General features: G+C 41.0%; 1 protein-coding gene across 1 annotated transcript; it reads right to left on the reverse strand.

The window, feature by feature from the left end:
- Positions 1 to 3,944: 3,944 nt before the first annotated feature.
- LOC131239205 (chloroplastic import inner membrane translocase subunit HP30-2-like) lies at positions 3,945 to 14,065 on the reverse strand. Its single transcript, XM_058236788.1, has 6 exons — positions 13,687 to 14,065; positions 12,423 to 12,538; positions 10,552 to 10,678; positions 5,751 to 5,899; positions 5,571 to 5,633; positions 3,945 to 4,290 (listed from the first exon to the last, which is right to left on the reverse strand). Exons 1-6 carry the CDS (start codon positions 13,975 to 13,977, stop codon positions 4,260 to 4,262), a joined length of 777 nt encoding a protein of 258 aa, XP_058092771.1. The 5' UTR covers positions 13,978 to 14,065; the 3' UTR covers positions 3,945 to 4,259.
- Positions 14,066 to 21,287: the final 7,222 nt, after the last annotated feature.

Below are 21,287 nucleotides of genomic sequence, written 5' to 3' on the forward strand. Positions count from 1 at the left end.
GAATATCCTGGGAATTCTGATCTTACTGGGCGGGCTTTCATCATCCTAGAACGCAAGCTGCCGGCCGTTACAAAATCGAGCCTGGACCCGTTCAAAGAGCTCATCATTACTGTTTGTTTTTTCCCTAGGCCCAGATTCAGACAGCATCGTACGGTCGAAAGATGGCAACTGCGCTCCCCTGTTTAAGCAATGATTAGACACAGCTCGGCCCCAGAGACTCGCCTTATAGAAGCTCGCTCATTATGCCCTACCGTGTGATAATCCAAACCGTTCATCAAGAAGTTTCAACTGTCGATGTGCCACATGAAAAAAAAAATCTACCTCGTCAGACATCTTGCGCAGAGAACTTCCAAAGAACCGTGCGCAAAAGCATTTGTTGATCACGATTGCATCGAGGGTCAGGATCTGTCGTCAGATAACCACTGAGTTCGGTGTATCTGGGACTATAAGGCCCACCATTATAATGGTGTATATTTTAACGGTGCATTCATACAAGGCACAGATCAAGGTTCGTGACGATTTGTTGGCCCCACTCGCCCTTGCACAGTCGGACACACAAGCCAGCGTGCGTGGCAATACTTAGAACATTCCAAGAAACGGATTGGCTACTCCCCTGCCACCAGCCCGGTGGCTGGTGGTCGGTTCTATGTGGCGCCACCATGATGTATGTGTTTCATCCATTTTTTAAGATCATTTTAAGGCTTCATCCCAAAAAATAAGAGGGATATAAATCTCACGTAGACCACACCACAGGAAAACAATATTGATCGGATATCCACCATTAAAATCCTCCCAAGGACCACTATACTATTTATTTGACATCCCATCTGTTGATTTGGCCATACGGACCCAGATGAAAGGAAAAAACAAAGACTAGCTGATCCAAAACTTTTATAGCCCCTATATTTTTTTTAATAGTCAACGTTCATTCAACACTGTTTCCTATAATGTGGTCCACTTGAGATTGACATATACTTCAATTTTAGTCTCATATTATAAAATGATCTTAAAAAAATAGATGGATGACATGGATGAAACACATACATCATGGTGTGGCCCACATAGCACCAACCACCAGCCATTGGCTGGTGGCAGGGGAGTGGCCAATCCCTTTCCTTCTTCAACAGTCCATCCATGTGTCAGGTTGGGTTAGCTTACAAAAAGATCAGATAGTCAATACCCGTACAAAAATACGGTAAAATCCAAAACGAACTACCGAGTCGTTTGGACCGTCCATTGTTCCCAAAAATGTGTGGCCTGCTTAATAGGAGGTGGGCCTGAGTTTGTGTTTATATGTGATCTGTGATTTGTGTCTGTATATAGACGTGCGTGGAAAGGCGTGCATGTGGGCTAGAAAACCACTAGATCACGCTAGGTTTCGTAATTTTGCCGTTTAATAATAAATAAAAGAAACAGAAAAAAGTTGTCCCTTATGAAAGCATCCTGAAAGTTAGCATCAGAGAGACGTGAGCGGGTAAATCAAGATCGAATGCACATGATCCACCCCATCAAAAGCATCTATATGGTCCGATACCGTTATCATGCAAGGAATTTCTTGGACAACTGTATTAAAGTATGGGTTTTATCACATGAGTTCCAGCTGTGTGGGGACCACCTGTAATGTGTATGTGGAGGACCCCCACCAGGACCTACCTAGAAAGAGACGGTCCTATAAGGGCCTCTGTGGGGGCCACCGTAATATATATGCTTTATCCACACTGACAGTCTATTTTGACAAATCATTTTAGCGCATGAACCCTAAAAGGAGGCAGATTGAAAGCTCAAGTGGACCACACCACAGGAAGCTTGTGGGGATTGAACTCCTACATTGAAAACTTTCTAGGGCTCACCGTGATGTTTATTTGCCATCCAACCTATTCACAAGGTCACATAGACCTGGATGAAGGGAAAACATAAATATTAAGTTGATCCAAAACTTCTGTGGCCCGAAAGAAGTTTTCAATGGTAGGATATTAATCCCCACTGCCTCCTGTGGTGTGGCCCACTTGAGCCTTCGATCTGCCTCCTTTTTGGGCTCATGCCTTAAAATGATCTATAAAAATTGATGGACGGCGTGGATTGAACATATACATCACGGTTAGAATTGAGAGCTCATGTATACCGTGTAAAGATGTGGCCACCACTTAGGAATAAAATTGGATATTCTGATATTTTGTACCATGGCCCCACTTTAGATGGGCCACCAACCAACAATTACTTACACTCAACTGAAGTTTTAATTGGTGCCCATCCAGCGAACGGTTAAGAGTGAAAAAGGTCTCTGGTCTGAGTTCAACAAACAAATGCCCATCAATCAATGTCAGGACAGTGCAACCAATCTGATAGTGACCTATCCAGAGGGGCCCCACATTTGGACAGTTCAACTTACGTGCGTGCCATGTGCGGAAAACACACACAGTTTGGATGGTTACGAGTAGAATTTTCCCATTACCGTGTTTTCGGATAACGGCCAATGCAAGTAATGGACCATCAGATTGCTGTTTCCAATCACCAGAAACGTTGGCCATGGGTATGGAGCAATGACACTTCAGGATGACCGAGAACCCAACTGACCCAAGAGTTTGGGTCAGGTTATCAAGGTTCTCGGGTTAGGTTAGGGTTGGAAAACTCCAACCCCATTTGAATTCAGGTAGGGTTGGGTTTTGAATGATCGAATTCGGGTGGGGCTGGGGTGGATCAGGTTAGGTCAGTTTAGGGCCGAGTATGGAAGAATTTGGGTTGGGTCTGGGTTCGAAATTCAGGTTGGATCCTCTTCAGGTCGGGTTGAGCTTGGGTAGATCCTCAACCCGACCCAAACGTCCAAGTTGAGTTGCAACCCTGGTTCCCATCATAACACCAGTTTCCCTTAGCTACCATGACAGCATTTAGCATGATGGATAATACTTGAGGATGTGTCTAACATACACATTAATCAGACCTCTCGGATCACGTGCCTAGCAAAAAATGGGGCATGGTCATGGGCCCTACTTCACATCAATCATGCTTCCGGCAATACCTAGTTGAAATCCTTCCAACAGCTAACATAATCTAATCTGATTTTTGGGTCACGCAACATCAGTGGGGTAATCAATGTGATTTTGGGTCCACACGGCATGGATGTGATCTTTGGGCACACGTTAGTCCAATGATCCCAACATCAGTGGGATATATAAAGGGCAAAACGTGGCATTGATTGGATAGAGGGAAGGGATCTAATGCCTCAGGACCTCCATATTGTGTACCGTAGGTCCGTACAGGTATGTGATGATCTAAACCATGCACCCTCAAGACATTCAGGCCATTTGATCAACTGCATATACTCTTTGACATCTCCTGCAAATGTTAATTATTTAAAACCACAATTTCATCATTTAAGAAACACGGGAAAAGGCAAAAACCGTTTGGATGGTACCAACAACCGTGATGGGACAGTATTTAGGTGGAGGAAATGGTATTCCATTCAATCATGAATATGGGCCAAGGTGATCCACGAAATGGGAATACCCAAACAGACTTCTGTTTTACTCTTTTCTCTATCCCAATATCAGTGTCCATCTTTCCGGCCCCAGTCAGTGTCCATAACATTTCAGGCAAGGCTTGAAACAATCTCAGGATTTTATTCGGTGGTAAAGAAGCCTGCCCAGATGACCATTTTGGGAGATCCATATGGGCCCAAAATGTGAGGATTATGCAATCAACATAGATCAAATATTGCATATAAAGATCAACGGTGAGTGGTCTATACAACGGGGGGGGCCATCATATCAAGGAAACCCAGTCCCCACTAGTACAGAGTCAACCAGAGGATGGAATACAACTCCTCTGGTTGGGGTAGAATCAAAAAGTAGAAAGGATGGGTGTGTGTTTATCAGTCAGTGGGGTACAAATTGTGCAGATAAAAAAGAATTCAGTGGTCCTTACTCCTAACCAGGAGCTACTCAAAATTACATCAAAATGTTTTAAGCTAAAGCAGAAAGATTTGAAATGTTTCATGGTGGCCTTTTCATCGCTGAAAATATCAAACTCTAATAACTATTCTACATGAACCAGTACCTGACAACGACGACAAACCCTTATGATAGTTTTGCAAGATTTGAATGAGCTAATCCAGAAGCAGAATCAAAAGCTTGTCACCGCCTCTCTTTTGCAACAATCTAATAACTATTCTACATGAACCAGTACCTGACAACGACGACAAACCCTTATGATAGTTCTGCAAGATCTGAATGAGCTAATCCAGAAGCAGAATCAAAAGCTTTTCACCGCCTCTCTTTTGCGAGCTCAGAATCCCTGTGGATATCGAATAAGCAATTAGGATCTAGAGCCTTGCTAAGCATATTTCCACAAAGAAGATTCCCTCGAACATATGCGAGAATGGGAAATGTGTAAAAGATCTGGGCCATTCACCTACTGGGGCGTGTGTATGGTAAGAAACAAATTGATAAACAGTCTGTGTTCAACATACATCTGTGGGAAGAACAGCCTTATTTTGGGGCTGGGGCATGTTGGATGTGGGTGAATGGCCAAGACTTTGGATACTGAGCTGAGAAAGAGGGTTATCAACTTTCTTCCTACAATCACTGTTTGCAGTTCACTAGGAACTAGAGCTGTACACGAGTTGAACCGAGTAAAGCTTGGCACAGCTCGGCTCGGCCAGCAGCTAACCCCAGCTCAAACTCGGCTCAGCTCAGTCTTCGAGCCTGACTGGCCAGCTCGGCTCGGTTTGGTCAGCAGCTCAGGCCAGTCCGAGCCTGTGAGACATTTTCTCAAACACATAAATCTTCTTCACTCTCTCACAGAATGCAAAACAGTAACAACACCTCACAAGTATTTCATCAAACACTCATCAAGCAGCATAAAAAACAAGATACGAGGGCAGTTCTATAGTGTAAAGTTTTTTTTTTTTTTTAGTGATTTGTTTTGTATCCATTCCTTCCTCGCCACCAGCCGATTCTGCGGAGAATGTACCCATCCGAAACAACGCTTCGTTGAGCCATTTCATCAAACACTTGGTGAGCAGCATCAAGATAAGAATAACGGAGTCACCAAGCCGATTCGATCCGAGTCGATTCGAGTTGAGGTTCGAGCCGAGTTGAGTCAAGCTCGGGCAACCTCGAACTTGGGTTGAAATTTTTTCGAGCTCCAAAAACCAGCTCGACTCGGTCCGAATCCAATTTCGAGCCAAGGAGAGTCAAGTGAGCTGACCAAGCTAACTTGACTCGTGTACAGCTCTACTAGGAACCAATTCAAAAAGATGAATCTAGGAAAACATTAGGCTCCATTTGGATGCACAAGTGAAGTGAATTACTAATAGTGGTTTGAACACGGGGAAATGACCAAACTGCAAAGACATTTCCTACCATGGATGATGAGGAAGAAGCCTCAGAATGAACTCATATTCTCTGAGTTTGACTTGAAAGTGATCTGATTTCAATGTGGAGCCCAGTCCCTATGTATATTAATTGTAATGAAGGTGTCTAAAATTTGGTCATTTCCACTATTAGGCTAGCAATGGCAATTCATTAAAATAGTCCATCCAAACACACACAGACCTGGTATTTGTCTCTCACCTTTGGATGTGATCGAGAATGAGAAGCCGTGGTCCAGGTGGGATTCTCGCATCCTTGAGAGCACTGAAACAGATTGTGCCAAGTAAAAGATCTCAGTTCCTTTTCTTACCATTCCTGATCGATGACACTTCTGGGTAGATCATGCTACGAGGTAAAGAAACAAATGAGAGTTCTACCTACCTATCAGTGAGCAGAGGTAAAGTGCTGTCCGTAAGGAGCCCTTTCTTGAAGTTCTTCTCATACTTTTGAAGGCCAAGGTTTGTCAACATGCATCTGGTTCTGGCATAAAACATGTCTTCTGCTGGTGGCTGAGAGAATTTTTGACCAAGCTGCAGTAACCAAGAAAATAACTGTCAGTATGTAAACAGTATTTGGAGTACTGTTGTAAACCAAATCACCACTGAATCCCACATCCATGGTGATTCTGATAAAGAAACAAAAAACAACATGCCTGAGTCAGACGCTATTTTCAGAAACCCATCTGCAGAATTTGCATTTCCATCCCAAATCAACATCCCAATAACTTCAAGTCAGACCTGAAGTTATCAAGATTAAGGCAGGGGGAATTCCGTACACCCCAAGAGGCAGGAACACCCAAGTGGTCCCTTAGCACTATGGTAGCAAGAAACCACATCCCCAATCACTTTCTTCAACCTGGTTGCTAGCACTCTAGACATGATCTTATAAACCCTGCCTGTCAGGCTAACAGGCTGCAAGTCAGACAAAGCTTCCACACCATCTTTCTTCGGGACGAGAGCTATAAAGGACGCTCCCCGATACCTACCCAAAAAAGCCTTGTAAAAGAAATCCTCCACAATCACCATAAGATCCCCATCATTTTATTTTTTTTGAAAGATAAAGGGACGATGTCGACTAGGCTTGAGAAGTTAAGAAGACATTTTCTTTGTAAAGGGGACAAGGATGGGAGGAAATTTCATCTGTTGAGGTGGGAAGAGATGTGTAGGCACAACATTAGTTAGAAGTTTGAAGGATATGAATCTCGCCTTGCTTGGGAAGTGGATTTGGAGATTTGGATCTGAGCCGGAAAGATTGTGGAGGGAAGTGATAGCAAACAAGTATGGCGTAACTGTGGGTGAATGGTTTGTGAAGAGATCTTCTCTCTATAGAGCCTCATCCATTTGGAAGGCGATTGCGGTGACCGAACACTTGGTTCGTAGGGGAATTGCTTTCTCTCGGTAATGGGAGCCATATACGATTTTGGGTGGATGTTTGGTGCGGTAAGAGTGCACTTAAAAATCTTTTTCTTAGGGTGGCCTCGATCGCCTCTGACCGCTTTATCTCAGTGGAGAATTGCTACTCTATTCGCGGGGTTGAGTAGTTTGGAATCTTCCTTGTCGTAAGAATATGATGGATGAAGAGCTTGTTGAGTTTGTCGGGCTATTATAGCATTTGAAGGATTATACTCCTAGTGAGAGAGATTCGCTTATATGGATGGTGCACCCCTCCGGCAATTTCTTGGTCAGATTGATATTTTGGATAATTAGCTCGCCGAATGAAATTCCCAATTCGCCACATCCCTACCATCACCGGTTCTATGGAGTTCCCCTATGGGTGACAGCTTTTGCATGGCTAGCGGGTCGGAAGAGAGCCCTTACAGTGGACAATCTACAGAGGACATCTCTTATTGTCCCAAATATATGTCTTACGAAGGATGTGGCGTCGATTGATCACCTCTTTATTCATTGCCCGCTTACCTTAAGAGCAAGAGAGCATTTTTTGAGTTTTTTCAATACTGCTTGGGCGATGCCGCAGACAGTGGTTGATCTCATGTGGGCATGGCATGGGAGTGGAGTTGGCAAGGCAGGTATAGTTATGTGGAGATTAGCAATCATGGCCATTTTGTGGGCTACTTGGAGTGCTAGGAATAGGTGTTGTTTCCAGAATGAGAAATTGGGTGCTCAAGAGCTTATTAGGAAAGTAAAGTTTTTGGTATCTAGTTGGGCTGTTTATGTTAAAACTATTCCTGTTGCTGGTCGTTTTGTTTAGGCTACCCTGCTCGGGTTGTATTCTTTTCTCGCTTTTGCGAGCTTTCTAATAAAGTTAATGTTATCTCTCAAAGAAATAAAAATAATAAAAATAAAAATAAAAAATAAAAAAGGAAAAAGGAAAAAGGAAAAAGAAAAGATAAAGGGGCAGTGCCGAACAACAAACAGCCCTATCTAGCAAAAAGCAAAGATCTATCTTTCAAAAGCAAAATACAACAGGCCCATTCAGCTACAAAAGACTTCACCCTACAAATAACAAAATCAGCATCCTTAACAATATCATTGAAGCACCTCCCATTTCTTTCCCCTTAGATCGCCCAAAAGGATGCTATGATCACCTAGCGCCACTCCGCGCGCACAAGGTTCCAAAGGCAAACCCCATGACCTGCCGGTAAAAAACAATCCACCGAAGCAAGCATGCACCAATAAATCTTGCAAGATGATAAACAGAGTCCCATATCTTCTGAGTTAACAGATAATGAATGAAAAAGTGGTCAACTGTTTCCTCGTCTCCCTTGCAAAGAATGCAAATATTTGGGATCACCATTTCCATCAATAATATCACAACAACTCTGAAAGGAGAGCAGGTGAAAGCCGTTGGGACTTACGGCTCTCTGTCCCCTGCCACCCCAGCTATCACTTCTTTAACTTCTATAGCATCAAAAGGTTTTTTGATAGCTGCTGCTTGGTAGGCAAAGATAGAGCTAAACTCAAGTCCAGATAGGTAACAGGGATTGAAAATGATTAACAAAATTAGCACATACCTCTTTCTTGGATGTGAATGTAGAGTCCCTCAACTTTACAAATGTGATCCGATTAGTCCTTTGAGCAACCACCACTTTATGGAAATAAGATGTATCACCCTCCGCGAGCCACTGCTTCCTTGCCCGCGCTTCTCCCGCTCTGCTGCAGACAGCCCGCCATTATCTTCTTCCAAAACATCTAAGTATGCTAGTTCATTTAGCAAGGTCTGTTTAGATTTGAAAACATTTATGAACATCTTTTTAGTTCCGGTCCTACAACTTCACTTTCGAGGCTTTGAGCTTAAGATAGAAATTTGGATGATCGATTCACATGCTTTTGAGACGGAATGGCTTCGGACCCCAGGACTCCAGCGCTGAAGAAAGCCATATGGGCTCGTGATCAGTTAGGTGATTAGGAAGAACCCACACATGAGATTCCAAAAATAATCCATCCCAGCCCCATTGAACAAAAATTTGTCCAGTCTCATCACTAGGCCTCCTTGATTTTTCAACCATGAGAATTTGGCGCCCAACATAGGATTGTCAATTAGGCCCCATTTTCCACAAAATAATTGAATCCAGCCATACAGGCTATAATGCAGGATCCTCCTAGCTTCTCAAAGCCGAACTTAATGACGTTGAAATTACCTCCTAGATACCATGGGGCGTCCCAGAGGCAAGGGACTCGACTGAGCTCCTCCCAAAAAGAAGGCCTCAGACACGAAAACATTCAGGCCATACATGGCTCCACCCACATCCAACTTATTTGAATCAGATGGACAATGACCACCGCCCTTTAATCAAAACCGCATCCCAAATAACTAGAATACTCCTATATCACCCACTGCATCTACGCACTCCCAATCACAATCACCATTCTCCCCACAAGGACCTGAACAGAGCCCCATCCACTGACTCACACTTCGACTTGTGCAGCGCCGCCAGCTTAACCTTAGACACCCTAATAGCATTAGCCACAGCCAGTTTTTATTTTCCCCAGACACCCCTCTACTATCCCATGATAGGATATTCACGCGTATGTTATTTGTAGTAAATCCCCTACCTCCTGCATGCCTTTCCTTGAGTTTCTGCCCTTGTAGTTAATTGAAGACCTCAGACCTAGAAGCTCTCTTTTACCTTTGTGCTTACCCTTCCACTTGAATTGGAAGGCAATTGCATCCATTGCTTCCTCTTGGCATCCATTTAAAGAAGAATCAGCTTGAATTTTTCCTCATCCTCTGCATCTGCCCCTAGCTACTTTGAAAAAAATCTTCGCCTAGCAACTTCCCCAATTTTATGAGATTCCTCTTTACCCACAAATATTATAGAAATATGTTCTCACAAAAGCCTGTCCCAAATTGCTGGGAGAAAAGCTGACGATTTTTTTTCCATGAAAGAAAAAGGCATGATGAAATGCATCAATACCATAAAAGTAGCATCCAACTTATATTAAAAGACCATAGAAAAGGATGAATTGAAGGTTTTCCCCAACAGTAGCATCAATGTGTATCTGACACATTTGACACTGACATAGGAAATTTTTAGGAATAGGAGTGTCCATATGACACAGTTAACAGCTATGCCTTGCTGACATAGCAATTGGATTGATTGATCGAAGGCTCAATAAGAAAGTATTTGAATCATAGGCCCACAAAAACAGCAACAAAAAAAGGCTACTCTAATCTAATGAGCTGCAACACCACAGAGTTTCATTTTCAAAAACATTTAACTGAGTAACTTCCAAATGAATGTAGTGTGCAACTGTTGCTAGAGTTTGATGCTCTACTGAATTGACAGTGGAATGGTGGGATCCTAACAAACTTTATTATTATGCAACCAACAAATGTGCCATGTTCGATGTATCTATGGTATTGGCTGATACTATTAGTATCATGGTTCAGTGACAAAAGATACCATCACTGATAAATGCCAATATATCACGATATTCAAATACCACAATGTATCGGCATGAATCATGTGTAATAAATGCAATGAATCGATTGATGACATAGTGATACATGCAATATTCGAGTGAGAAGACCTGTTCATAATGCGGGATGAATTAAACTCCACGGTTTAAAATTTCTATGAAAGGATTAAACTGTGCTATCAATCCAAACAAATAAATAAACTGCGTACAACATAAGCTAGCACGCAGCATTGCCACGGTCGAGAGCAAACAAAAAACAAATATTTAATTAAGGGGGGCTGCTTGGAGATTCAAATGCATACCGTAAAAAGGCCACCTTGAACAAGTGCAAAGAACAGTCCTGAAGTGACTGCATTGGCTGCCAGGTTTGGGCCCCCCATGCCACTAACCAACGAAAACATGGCTCCAGACCCAAAAGCTGCCACCATACTGCAAGAAATAGTCTTCTGAAGTCAAAACATTTGTAACATTAAGTACACATGAAAAAGTTCAAACTCGCTCAACCCACATATCAACAGGTTCAAAGTACATGAAATACTTGATAACAGTGAGGTGGGCAAAATATCAATGAAAGAGCAATAATAAGGTCCTGTGCATCAGGAAACACACAGGTTGGAGACATGGGAAATTTTGTAGATTGGACCCATGGTTTGGTGATCCAGATTGTTGATCTGATGGGGGGTTGGGGCGTCCCCAAAACATCTCCCAGAGTAGAAGATGCTAACCTTTTATATTGGCCTTTTACGTTGAATGCGAACCATCACTGCTTTTTAATCTTAACCATCTATTTTCAGGCCACAAATCAAAGGTTGAGAACTCCCAATCTGAGAGGTTTCTTGGGAATCCCCCATCCTCAATGGGGCCCACCATGCCAACAGTATGGATAACTGAAAAATGGGCTCTACATGTACGAGATCCTACATATCACCAAACTCTACATTTGCTGATGTGTGGTACCTTGTAAGTGTGATTCCTCTTCGTGAAATACTAGGATAGTCACTTAGTGAATCATTATATTGTTGTCACCTACAGATGACAATCTCCAAGGAACAAACCTCAGAATCTCAGAAAATTAAAATAATACAAAACCAGTTCTCTGATGAGCGATGATTGCTTGGCTGCATCTTATGAGAAGTAGGCCATGTTTTTATCCTTCTTCAAAACTGCTTAGGAACATTTGCAAGTTTTTAGTGCTTGATTTAAGAAGTGTATGGTGCAGAAGTAAGCATATCTCCAATTCGATATGGTTTCTGAGACACTGTATAGTGGCACTGATTGAACATGTTTTTCAGGTTGGCAGTCAATCATATTTGTTGAGATCTATGTAAGTTCGGCGCAGATGTGCTTAGGGTCAAACATGGACACGAGCTGTCAAACAAGGCACCCATGGAACAATAAGATGACACGTCAGTACAGTCATGCACTGATACTAAAGAGTACTATCATTTCAAGAAAAAAGAAGGCATAATACTGTATAAAAATATTAACTCATACAAGCAAAAGATATAGTTGACTCCGCCTATTAGCAACACACCAGCCAGTCTCAAGCCTGAGTAAATTAGGTTTAAAATGGTAAGTCAGCAGCCATTCAGAATCTTCGTCAAGTAAATCATGAGAATTCCTGTTTCAAATATTGATGATTGGCAAAACAGGATTTGTAAAGCTGAACCTCATGAGACAAGGCTACGATGATGATGATTGTGATCATTGGAATGGAGGTGGTGGTGGTGGTGTATAGAAATAGGTATCCTGATAAGTAGTCATACATTATAAGTTATAACTGCATAAATAGTATGCAAGCAGTCCTGCAATAACTCTTTCAGTATGTGTACAAGACATGCATCCAACTTCGGCATCAACTCTCCTGGTTGCAGTTGTTGTCCAACATTTGGAAGATCTGTATTGTTTAAATATTTCTTCCAGTATCTGAATGCAGATCTTGCAGTGTACTCCTTAGATTTCAATGAAGTTAGTTTACACTGAACTTCTTCAAATGGATGTAGATAACAAGTAACAACAGATTGTATTGACATGGTGAGAATTTCACTAACCCACAAGCACAATTGCATTTCACACAAACAAACTTCAGTTTGAGTATCATAGATGATTCGTGGAGTATGACACTTTTTTTTTAATGAAGAAAAACACCCATAAAGATTCAGAGCCACTTTACCTCGTTTGGACATCCTCCACTCCTTTTATTCTTTTCATGACACAAGATATGCCTGCATTCACGCCGGTCATAACTGCAAAGTTGCGGGCTTGCACCAAAGGGCCACCAGTAAGAGCCTACAGATAAACAGTGCAATGATGTTCAAATCATATGATTGATAGAAAAATAAGTATCGTTTTGCAAAAGTGAAAAAGGCCACTGATATGAGATATAAACATAGACGTTATGAAAATCAACAATTCAAAAATCTCTAACATGTCATAGGGCAAAAAGAAGCCATACTCAGCACTAAATCAATAAATTACATGGCACCAATATGGTAGAAAAAGTGACATAAATTTCTTTATTGACTGTCATGAAAAATTGGATGTTCAAACAGCACCTCCAAAAGGCCAAACACATGTTTTAAATAGTGAAAAGCTGAAAATTTACCCTATTTTTAGGTTTATTTTAGACAAACGCCTTCATAACCCTGGCAATAGGTCCTTTGTGCAGATTGTTTAGTCCATACGCTTTTATCATATGATACAAAATCAGTTTCATAGAATATATAGTGAAATGAGGATAGATAAACATTGTTGACCGGTCGAATACATGTTTAAAAGCCCCTTTTTTCATTTATTTTTTTTATTTTTTTTATTTTTTTATTTTTTTATTTTTTTTTAAATCACACTTCTTGCCTTCATTCATCTCATCCTAGGACTCATTTCCAACTAGGTCTACGCCTATTTCGGAGACTGAAACAAAAGATTTGTTGAATTAAAGCAAAGTAGACCATTTTGGAGAAATAAGAAAAAGGGAGTAAACCATCACTTTTTTTTCCTTCTTCTTTTGTTGTATTTCAACTTAAAGAGCCCTAATCCGCCATATCATGCTGGATTCGTATCAAATAGGGATTATTTAGTTGAATTTCCTAATTTTGCACATTCTCAAACCCCAAAAAAAAATGTCTTGGATTAAGTTACACTAACATGCATATAATTACATAGTACATACAATAGCATGCTGTTCATTTAATTGCATTCATGATATTTGTTATTGTAATTATAGATATTTTAATTCTAGATAACCTGTGAAGTTCTATTGAAAACATAAAAATGAAATAAAAACCACAGCAGTAAGAATTGATTATCGACAAAAGGATTTCTAAATTCTCTAATGATTTAACTCCTAATTTAGAGCTCAAAGACTTAAAAAGTCAGTTTTCAACAGGACATGATGATAGAAAAAATTCCTTTGTTTTTTCATCTTTTCTTCTACTGACCTGGGCTTGTTTGAAGGAAGCCATGGCCTGAGGGTTGAGGCCGGCCTGAGGCGGAGGTGTCGGGAAAGATGACGAGATGTCGGAGGTGAGGGTGCCCATGAAGGCCCCGATGGCAGCACCCTGAGCAGCGCTGGTGCCTGTGACGACAGCGGCCTCGACTGGCAACGACTGCTTGGCGAGCCAACATCGAAAGCCGGTTTCCAGCTCCTTGAACCGGGTCTGAAGCTGGACTATTAGATTTGGAGGAGGCATGCTCTTCGATATATCCACAACGCTCTGTCTCCCTTCCATGGCTGCTGCTCTTCCTCCTACAGCGATGAGAGAGAGAGCGAGAGAGAGGCGCGAGAGGTTGAGACGGATAAAAGACGGGAGAAGAATCGAAGAGCACACGCGCTCGAGTGCACTTTGTAGATTGAGAAACTCAAAGTTGATACTCAGGCAGTGTGATGCATGATACGCAGGCACACAGAAATTACGTAGAAATTGCATACGTGGCATACACGTAAGTATATTAAACTGTCCCATTTATGTTTTCCATCATGAACAAAAAATTAGCCTTATTCGATTATCTGAATATTGTATTGGTGGACTTTTATTGGACGGCTAAAAATGAAAAATATCCGATGGTCCTAATTCAAAGGCCCACAAATCGGACGCCAGGATTGTTCAATCAAACTGATTTTGGGTTTGTGATTTAGAGACCCTGGATCCCGTAATTTAGTCGGTTTAATTTGAGATAATGTATATTACCCGTCCGATTTGTAAGTGTCTGCGTATCGAGCCTCGTACATTGGCCGGGCATCATATAACTCCCCTAAGATACTGTGGCAGACTACGAAGCTTCATACGCATGCATTCAAAAGTGTATATGTGCCATCATCAAACTCAAAGTAAACCGTTCATCCTGGGACCAACTTTAGATAGATCAAAACCACAGGATCAGATTGATTGAAAAACGAACATTTGATTAATGGACATCTGTTTTTTGAATTGGAAGCTCAACCACTTTTGGATTTAGCCGTCTACTAGATATCAACCAATCGGCTGGTTAAAAAATCACTTGGATCGATTAGCTTAAGTAACATGCATGCCACGTTTGATCGTGAAGCGTTACACTGCCAAAGTTCTTTTTCCATGCTCGAGCGTGAGATTTTGTACAAGTGGGCCCCACAGTCAGTCAACTAAAACGTGGATATGATGGGGCTCACCGTCGATGGCCCATGCACCACAAATCCTCGGATTTGGAAGCCAACGGCCATTGAATGTTTGGTTTTTTATTAATTCGATGTATTTTTCTTTCTTAAAGGTTTGCTTATTGGAAGCTTATTGAAAGGCCTGCGGTTGTTTTATTTGGGATTATTTTTGTGAATGGACCATCCACAGTGGGGTTCGTAATATCAACGGTTTGGATCACTGAATTGTGAGCCTCACTTGTACAAACTGAAACCCGAAAGTTACTTACAGCCCAAACAGCATTCTGGAATACCTCTACTATGCTCGCCTTGCACGTGGAAACGAGGAACACGTTTACAAAACCAGGCCTCTCATCAGGCAATCTATGTGCTTAGATGTCATATCTCAAATATTCATTATCATATTAACGTCAGGTGGGCCCACAAACATATACCACTGGATTGGAGCCATACGCAAATATTCGTGTAACCGTTCGTTTCTTTCATACAAATGTGCATAATGCGAGCCAAACCGAGTGGAGCTCCTCCACTAGCTGACCCAAGCTCAAACTTGACCCAGCTCAGTCCTCGTGCTTGACTGACTAGCTCGGCTCAGTTTGGTCAGCAGCTCGGCTCAGTTTGAGCTGAGTTTGAGCCCAAATCATCCTATGCAGCATTTTCTCAAAAACATGGAGTGCACCTTTAATTGCTCGTGGTATATAAAACATATTTCATCAACAACTCAATAGCCAACATCAAAATCAAGATACAGTGGTATTTGTTTCATATTCATACCTTCCTCGATGCCCGCCAACATTCCGTTGACTCATTTAATCAAACACTTGGTGAGTAATATCAATATTAAAATAACTAAGTCACCAAATTGGTTTGATTTAAGTTGGGGTTCGATCTAACTCGAGTCGAGCTTGGACAAGCTCAAACTCAACTTAAAATTTTTTCAAGCTTAAAAATTCAGCTTGACTCGGCTCGAACTTAGTTTTAAAACAAAGTCAAACCAAGACTTTTCGAGTCGAGTGGAGCAAGCTAACCAAGCTAACTCAATTCTTGTACAGCTGTATGCTAGCCTTTTCGAATCGGGTGGAGCAAGCTAACCAAGCTAACTCAATTCATGTACAGCTGTATGCAAGAGACTGGTGAAGATTGGGTAGGTCTAATGCGACTCATAGCTGCAACCCAAAGACCCTAACCGTGGGGCTCACCTTGATGTATACATTGTATATCCACATCTTCCAAAAAAAAAAAAAAAAAAACGAAGCAGATATAAATTTCAGGTGGACCATATCATATGAAACAGTAATATTGACCATTAAAAACTTTTTGTAGGTTAAAAAATTAGTTTTGAATCAAGCTAATATCTGATGATGACGACGACCACTCACATATGTGCCATGGTCCATATCTCTGATCAACCCACTTATTGGGTGAGCCACTCTCACGGCAGCAAAGACTATCACCATAATCCTATGGCCTACATGAGATTACTTCAACCTGGGTTTTGGGACGCTATGTTCGCATAGAGCCTTACTGGTATATGGCCCATGATCTAATAGATCTCACCATTCACTTTTTTTTTAATTAGTCTCTCATTGCGAGATATGCTTTAGGATACCATTGTCCAACATGGCATGTAATGATGGGCCGTGAGTGCATTAATTCCATATGGCCACTTAACAAGAAAGGAACTTGAGTAGCTACTCTCTTAATCATATAAAAAAATCTTATATTAGTTAAAATTTTAGTATTGGAGAGTGTTTGGATGCTTATATGAAATGAATTACAATAATCCGGCTAATAGTTGGAAAAGGAAATGTAATATCTAATACATAAATATGATTAACTAAAATGAGATGAACTCAGCGATCTGCCAAAGAGGCCTAAGCTTCAATAGCTTATTGGACCTTCTCTTATTATGGAGGGGGAAAACCATATACATATATCAAGTGCCGAGTTTGTTCTCAGTGGTGGGAGTGTTAGTGGCCAGGCACTTTGGTCTCTTAACAATCATCACACTGCAACATGCATGGTGCACACAGTAGTCACTCACGGTCCCCAGAATAGCCCTACAAAGGAAGAGCAATGAAACCAGTAAATGGCTAGGAGAGCTCTTTGATACTCTAGCTGAGATGGCGCTTGATACACAGGAAGTTAGAAATGGTACAAATGGCATATATTAAATCAAATTAAAACTACTAAATTGTGGAACCAACTGTTACTAAGTGGACCAAAAATGAGATTAGTTTGACAATCCCGACCTCTGATTCAGGGGCACTAATTTGTTGAAATAGGACCATTGGATACTTTTCATTCTTAAATGTCCGGTAAATGTCCACCAATCTGATTGTCCAATAATAAAATAAGTGTAGGTGGACGTAATTGATCTAAACCTGATCTTTCTATCAATATATGGAAAGATACTATCAATTCAATTCTTTAGGTATTTTTGTTATTTTCAAAAGAGGCTAACGCAATGACTTGGCCTTGGTGAAAAGTGGTAAAAATAAAATAAAGAAAAACCCCAAAATATGGGTGCTAAGGTGGCAATCATATCACCATGGGCACACCTTGATGTATGTTTTGTATATCCACGCCGTCCATCCTTTTACCATCTCATTTTAGGCCGAGAGACAAAAAAACAAATTGAAGAAGATCCAAATCTAACGTGGACCACACCTCAGTAGACATTGATGATTGAATGCCCGCCATTAAAAACTTCCTAGTGCCGACATTTATTTACCATCCAACTTGGATGATAAAGTCCCACGAACCTGGATCAATTGAAAACATCGATACCAAGTTATTTAGGACTTTTGTGAGCTATAAGAAATTTTTAATGGTGGACATTCAATCACCACTATTTTATTTGGCGTGGGTGCTTGAGATTTTGATAGCTTCACTTTGAAGCTCATGTCATAAAATGAGCTGTAAAAATGGATGGCCCGGGTGGATACGGGATGTATACATTAAGGTAGGCCATGATCTCGCCTTCAACATAGGTCTTTTCATAATGTGTGCCCACCTTTGATGCCAACCTTCCTTTACGTGAGCCCATCTTTAATGTCTACCATCCATCATAGGTCCCACCTTTGATGTGGACCGTCCATCAAGTGGGACCCACTTGATGTGGATTGTCCATCGTCTGGAGCCTACTTTGATGTGGGTCATCCATCATGTGGGGCTCACCTTTGATGTGGACCATTCATTATGTGGAGTTCCACTTTCAATATAAGTCATTCATCATGTGGGCCCACCTTCAATATCCACCATCCATCATGGGTCCCACTTTTAATACGGATCATCTGTCAAGTGGGACTTACTTAATGTGTACTTCTATTATTCAACATTTTGATGTGAGTCATCTATCATACGGAGCCACCTTTGAAATTAAATGTCTATTGCGAGAGCTCACCTTGATGTGGACTATTAGTTATGTGGGGTCCGAGTCATCCATCATGTGGGCTCACTTGACAGAGAGAGACTGCAAGGAGAATGTGATGCCAGTTTCGGAATTTTAAATGAAAAGAAATGATCAGAGCCTTAATCTTTACCCACTCGAGCAAAAGATACCTTAATCTTTACTCACTCGAGCAAAAGATATATATATATATATATATAGAGAGAGAGAGAGAGAGAGAGAGAGAGAGAGAGAGAGAGAGAGAGAGAGAGAGAGAGAGAGCTGTGTGACAGGAAAATTTATAGGTCATTTCAATTGTGTTCTATGAATGTTTTAACCATGACCAATCAATCCATGTTGCTTCCTCTCATGTGGCTCAGTTAAGTTTTAGATCCATCTCATTTTCTGTCGCATGCCTTAAAATGAGCTGGCAAAATGGTTAGATGGAGTGGATTTATCACAAATATCACAGTGGACCCCACCTAGCTTCCCTGTGCATGAAAACCTTTTGATTCCCTGTGGATTAATATAAGATTATAAACTCTTATTAGAAAAGATGCCAAACACTCCAAAGTTACAGTTTTAAAATAAGATTGGTTGAACAACCATAACCACTGATTCATGGACACTTCTTTGTTGAAAGAGGACAATTGACTATTATTCATTTTTAACCGTTGAAAAGATGTCCACTAATCTGACATTCAGATGATCAAATAATCGTGATTTTTGGTTGATGATACATCTAAACTTGGACTCATAGTTTATACAGTTTGATTTGACAATTTCTATGGCACGTATGCATTTTCAGTGTAATTTTAAAGTGCCAATATACCATCCATCAAACTCGTTAGAAGTATCAAATATTTTGTAGTAGTCAAAACTTAAAAGGAGTTCTTTTGGGCGGAACTGGGAACCCTTTTAGCAATCACTGTTTTGAAAAAAAAAAAAAAAAAAATCTTTTCAACGGTCCTATTCAGCCGTACGAATAGATGCCTAAATCAACGGTTTACCAAGTTTGAGCATTAGGGCTTCTTTGGACGTGGGAAAAGAAAAGGAAACTGTCATGAGAGCTTTCCTAAGTGCACACGAGTGCAATAAATCTCATGTACCTGCCACACGTGCTAGCAAAGCATATGAGTGCTGGATCCAATCCATCCATCAGGTTGGTCAGACCTTGTAAAGATATCTGGTCCAGTCAGCAGGTAGACCCTAATATTGGAGGTGAACGGTTAGAAAACTTCAAGTTTTCAAAGCCGTATTTTTGTTTTGATAACTTTGGCCAATCTCACCAGTGGATCAACCTGATTCTTGGGTAAGGGCATCAATAGAGAGGTGCCATTCTGATGGATATATTAGATCTCATGCTAGCCCACGTGTGGCATTTACATGAGCTTTATTGCATACGGCTGTGGATCCAATAAAGTTCACTGTAATGATTATCTAATATGGTTTTTCAAGATTTCAACTAGCATTATTGAAATATGAATTTTTATGAATTTTATTTTTGAGAGTCTTGTTCAGATAACAAGTAAAAATCTCATAAAAAATTTCCAATACCCATGAGTATCTATTGCGTGAAATAGTGCTGAAGCGTCTTATGGTTTTAATAGGAAACTGTTTTCTTTCTTCTTCTTTTTTTCTTTTCTTTTCTCACTATTCAGTTTTAATTTTCTTTATAAAAAAATGTAAATATTTTTTCTTTTCTTTTCTTTTCTTTTCTTTTCTCACTATTCAGTTTTAATTTTCTTTATAAAAAAATGTAAATACATTTCTTTGGAGAGGCTAGCCATGCGCAAGACAAGCCCCACCTAATGAACTGACCATATCTTTTCACACAGCAAGCATTCCCCACTGGATTATTCGAATAATTCTAACTGAGCCTAGGATATCCTAATTTCAATTCCTACAGAAAAAGATGAATGCTGCGCATGTTTAGGCTTGCTTGTCGTTCAAGGGTGGTAAAAGGGCCATACGTTAGCCTATTTATGTACAAAAGCCCAAATTTCAGAACTGGGCCCTGCTTCATATCCATGCAGTGAAGCCTGCGACAGCTGGGCGTGGAGGCAGACAGCTCTGCATTTGCTGGGACTTGGGTTTTACTTCTTAGGGTTGGGTCTGGGCTTAATCGGTCATTCTCAAGGCCCTGCAGGACATGCCAGAACAGCCCAACTTAATTAACGCTTCTAAGCCTAGACCGATGCCTCATTACCAATGCCTAGCAAGTGGCTGCAGGTATGTGCCACCCAGATGTTTAGCTCCAGTGCCAGACCTCTGGCACGACCGGTTTGTATCATTGGCGCCATCCACGGACCTGGCTTATCATGGCAATTGGCGTAAAAACCAAGCTCAGACCCAGCCAACAGGTCTAAAATTTTCCAAGCCTGATACATGTAAATTTATGGACCGTTGGCTACTCAAATTGTTAAGACTCACGAGTATCTAATAAGACGTATATAATAACATAAAAGCCACATTCTAGATGGGGGAACATGGTATTCTGATGGACAGTCCATGTCGTCATCCTGAAAACTTCTAATTAGCGACCAATGAGGGCCCATTTGTATGAATGGTTGATCGACATTTGTGGATACCTGCAATCGTCATTTCCTCAAAAACCAGTGGGAATGATCTTTCGGGTCTCATCCATTTGTAGTGGCATCGAAACGAGGGCTGTCTCAAAATCCCGGTTGGGACGCTGCATCGAACCACACCATGAGTAATGGGGAATATTTCAACCATGATTGAGTGTTGAAATGTTCTACCAGTATAAAAGAAGCATTAATTCTAAAAAGAATCAATGTTGTATGAAATACTTCATTGTTAATGACGAAAAGAAGAGGCAATTTCAATGGTCAGCATTTCCACCATTGGACCCTCCCGGCATTTTCTAAAATCATTTACTTAATTCAAGATACAGCTACTGCATTTCCAGGCATCAGCGAGGGCAAGGGAATCGTTGGAATGTGAGCAGTCGTTTAGTTCTTTGTGAAAATATGCACAGCCATCCGATCAACAAG

Source organism: Magnolia sinica, chromosome 3 (genome assembly GCF_029962835.1).
Source record: "Magnolia sinica isolate HGM2019 chromosome 3, MsV1, whole genome shotgun sequence".
NCBI classification, from domain to species: domain Eukaryota; kingdom Viridiplantae; phylum Streptophyta; class Magnoliopsida; order Magnoliales; family Magnoliaceae; genus Magnolia; species Magnolia sinica.

What these genes read in the sequence shown, in the direction of transcription:
- LOC131239205 (XM_058236788.1), bottom strand. Translation starts at nt 13,977, where the DNA reads ATGGAAGGGAGACAGAGCGTTGTGGATATATCGAAGAGCATGCCTCCT. An exon ending in TTCAAGGTGGCCTTTTTACG is followed by an intron (nt 5,900 to 10,551) that starts GTATGCATTTGA and finishes TGGTTACTGCAG; the next exon opens with CTTGGTCAAAAATTCTCTCA. An exon ending in TTACCTCTGCTCACTGATAG is followed by an intron (nt 5,634 to 5,750) that starts GTAGGTAGAACT and finishes AATCTGTTTCAG; the next exon opens with TGCTCTCAAGGATGCGAGAA.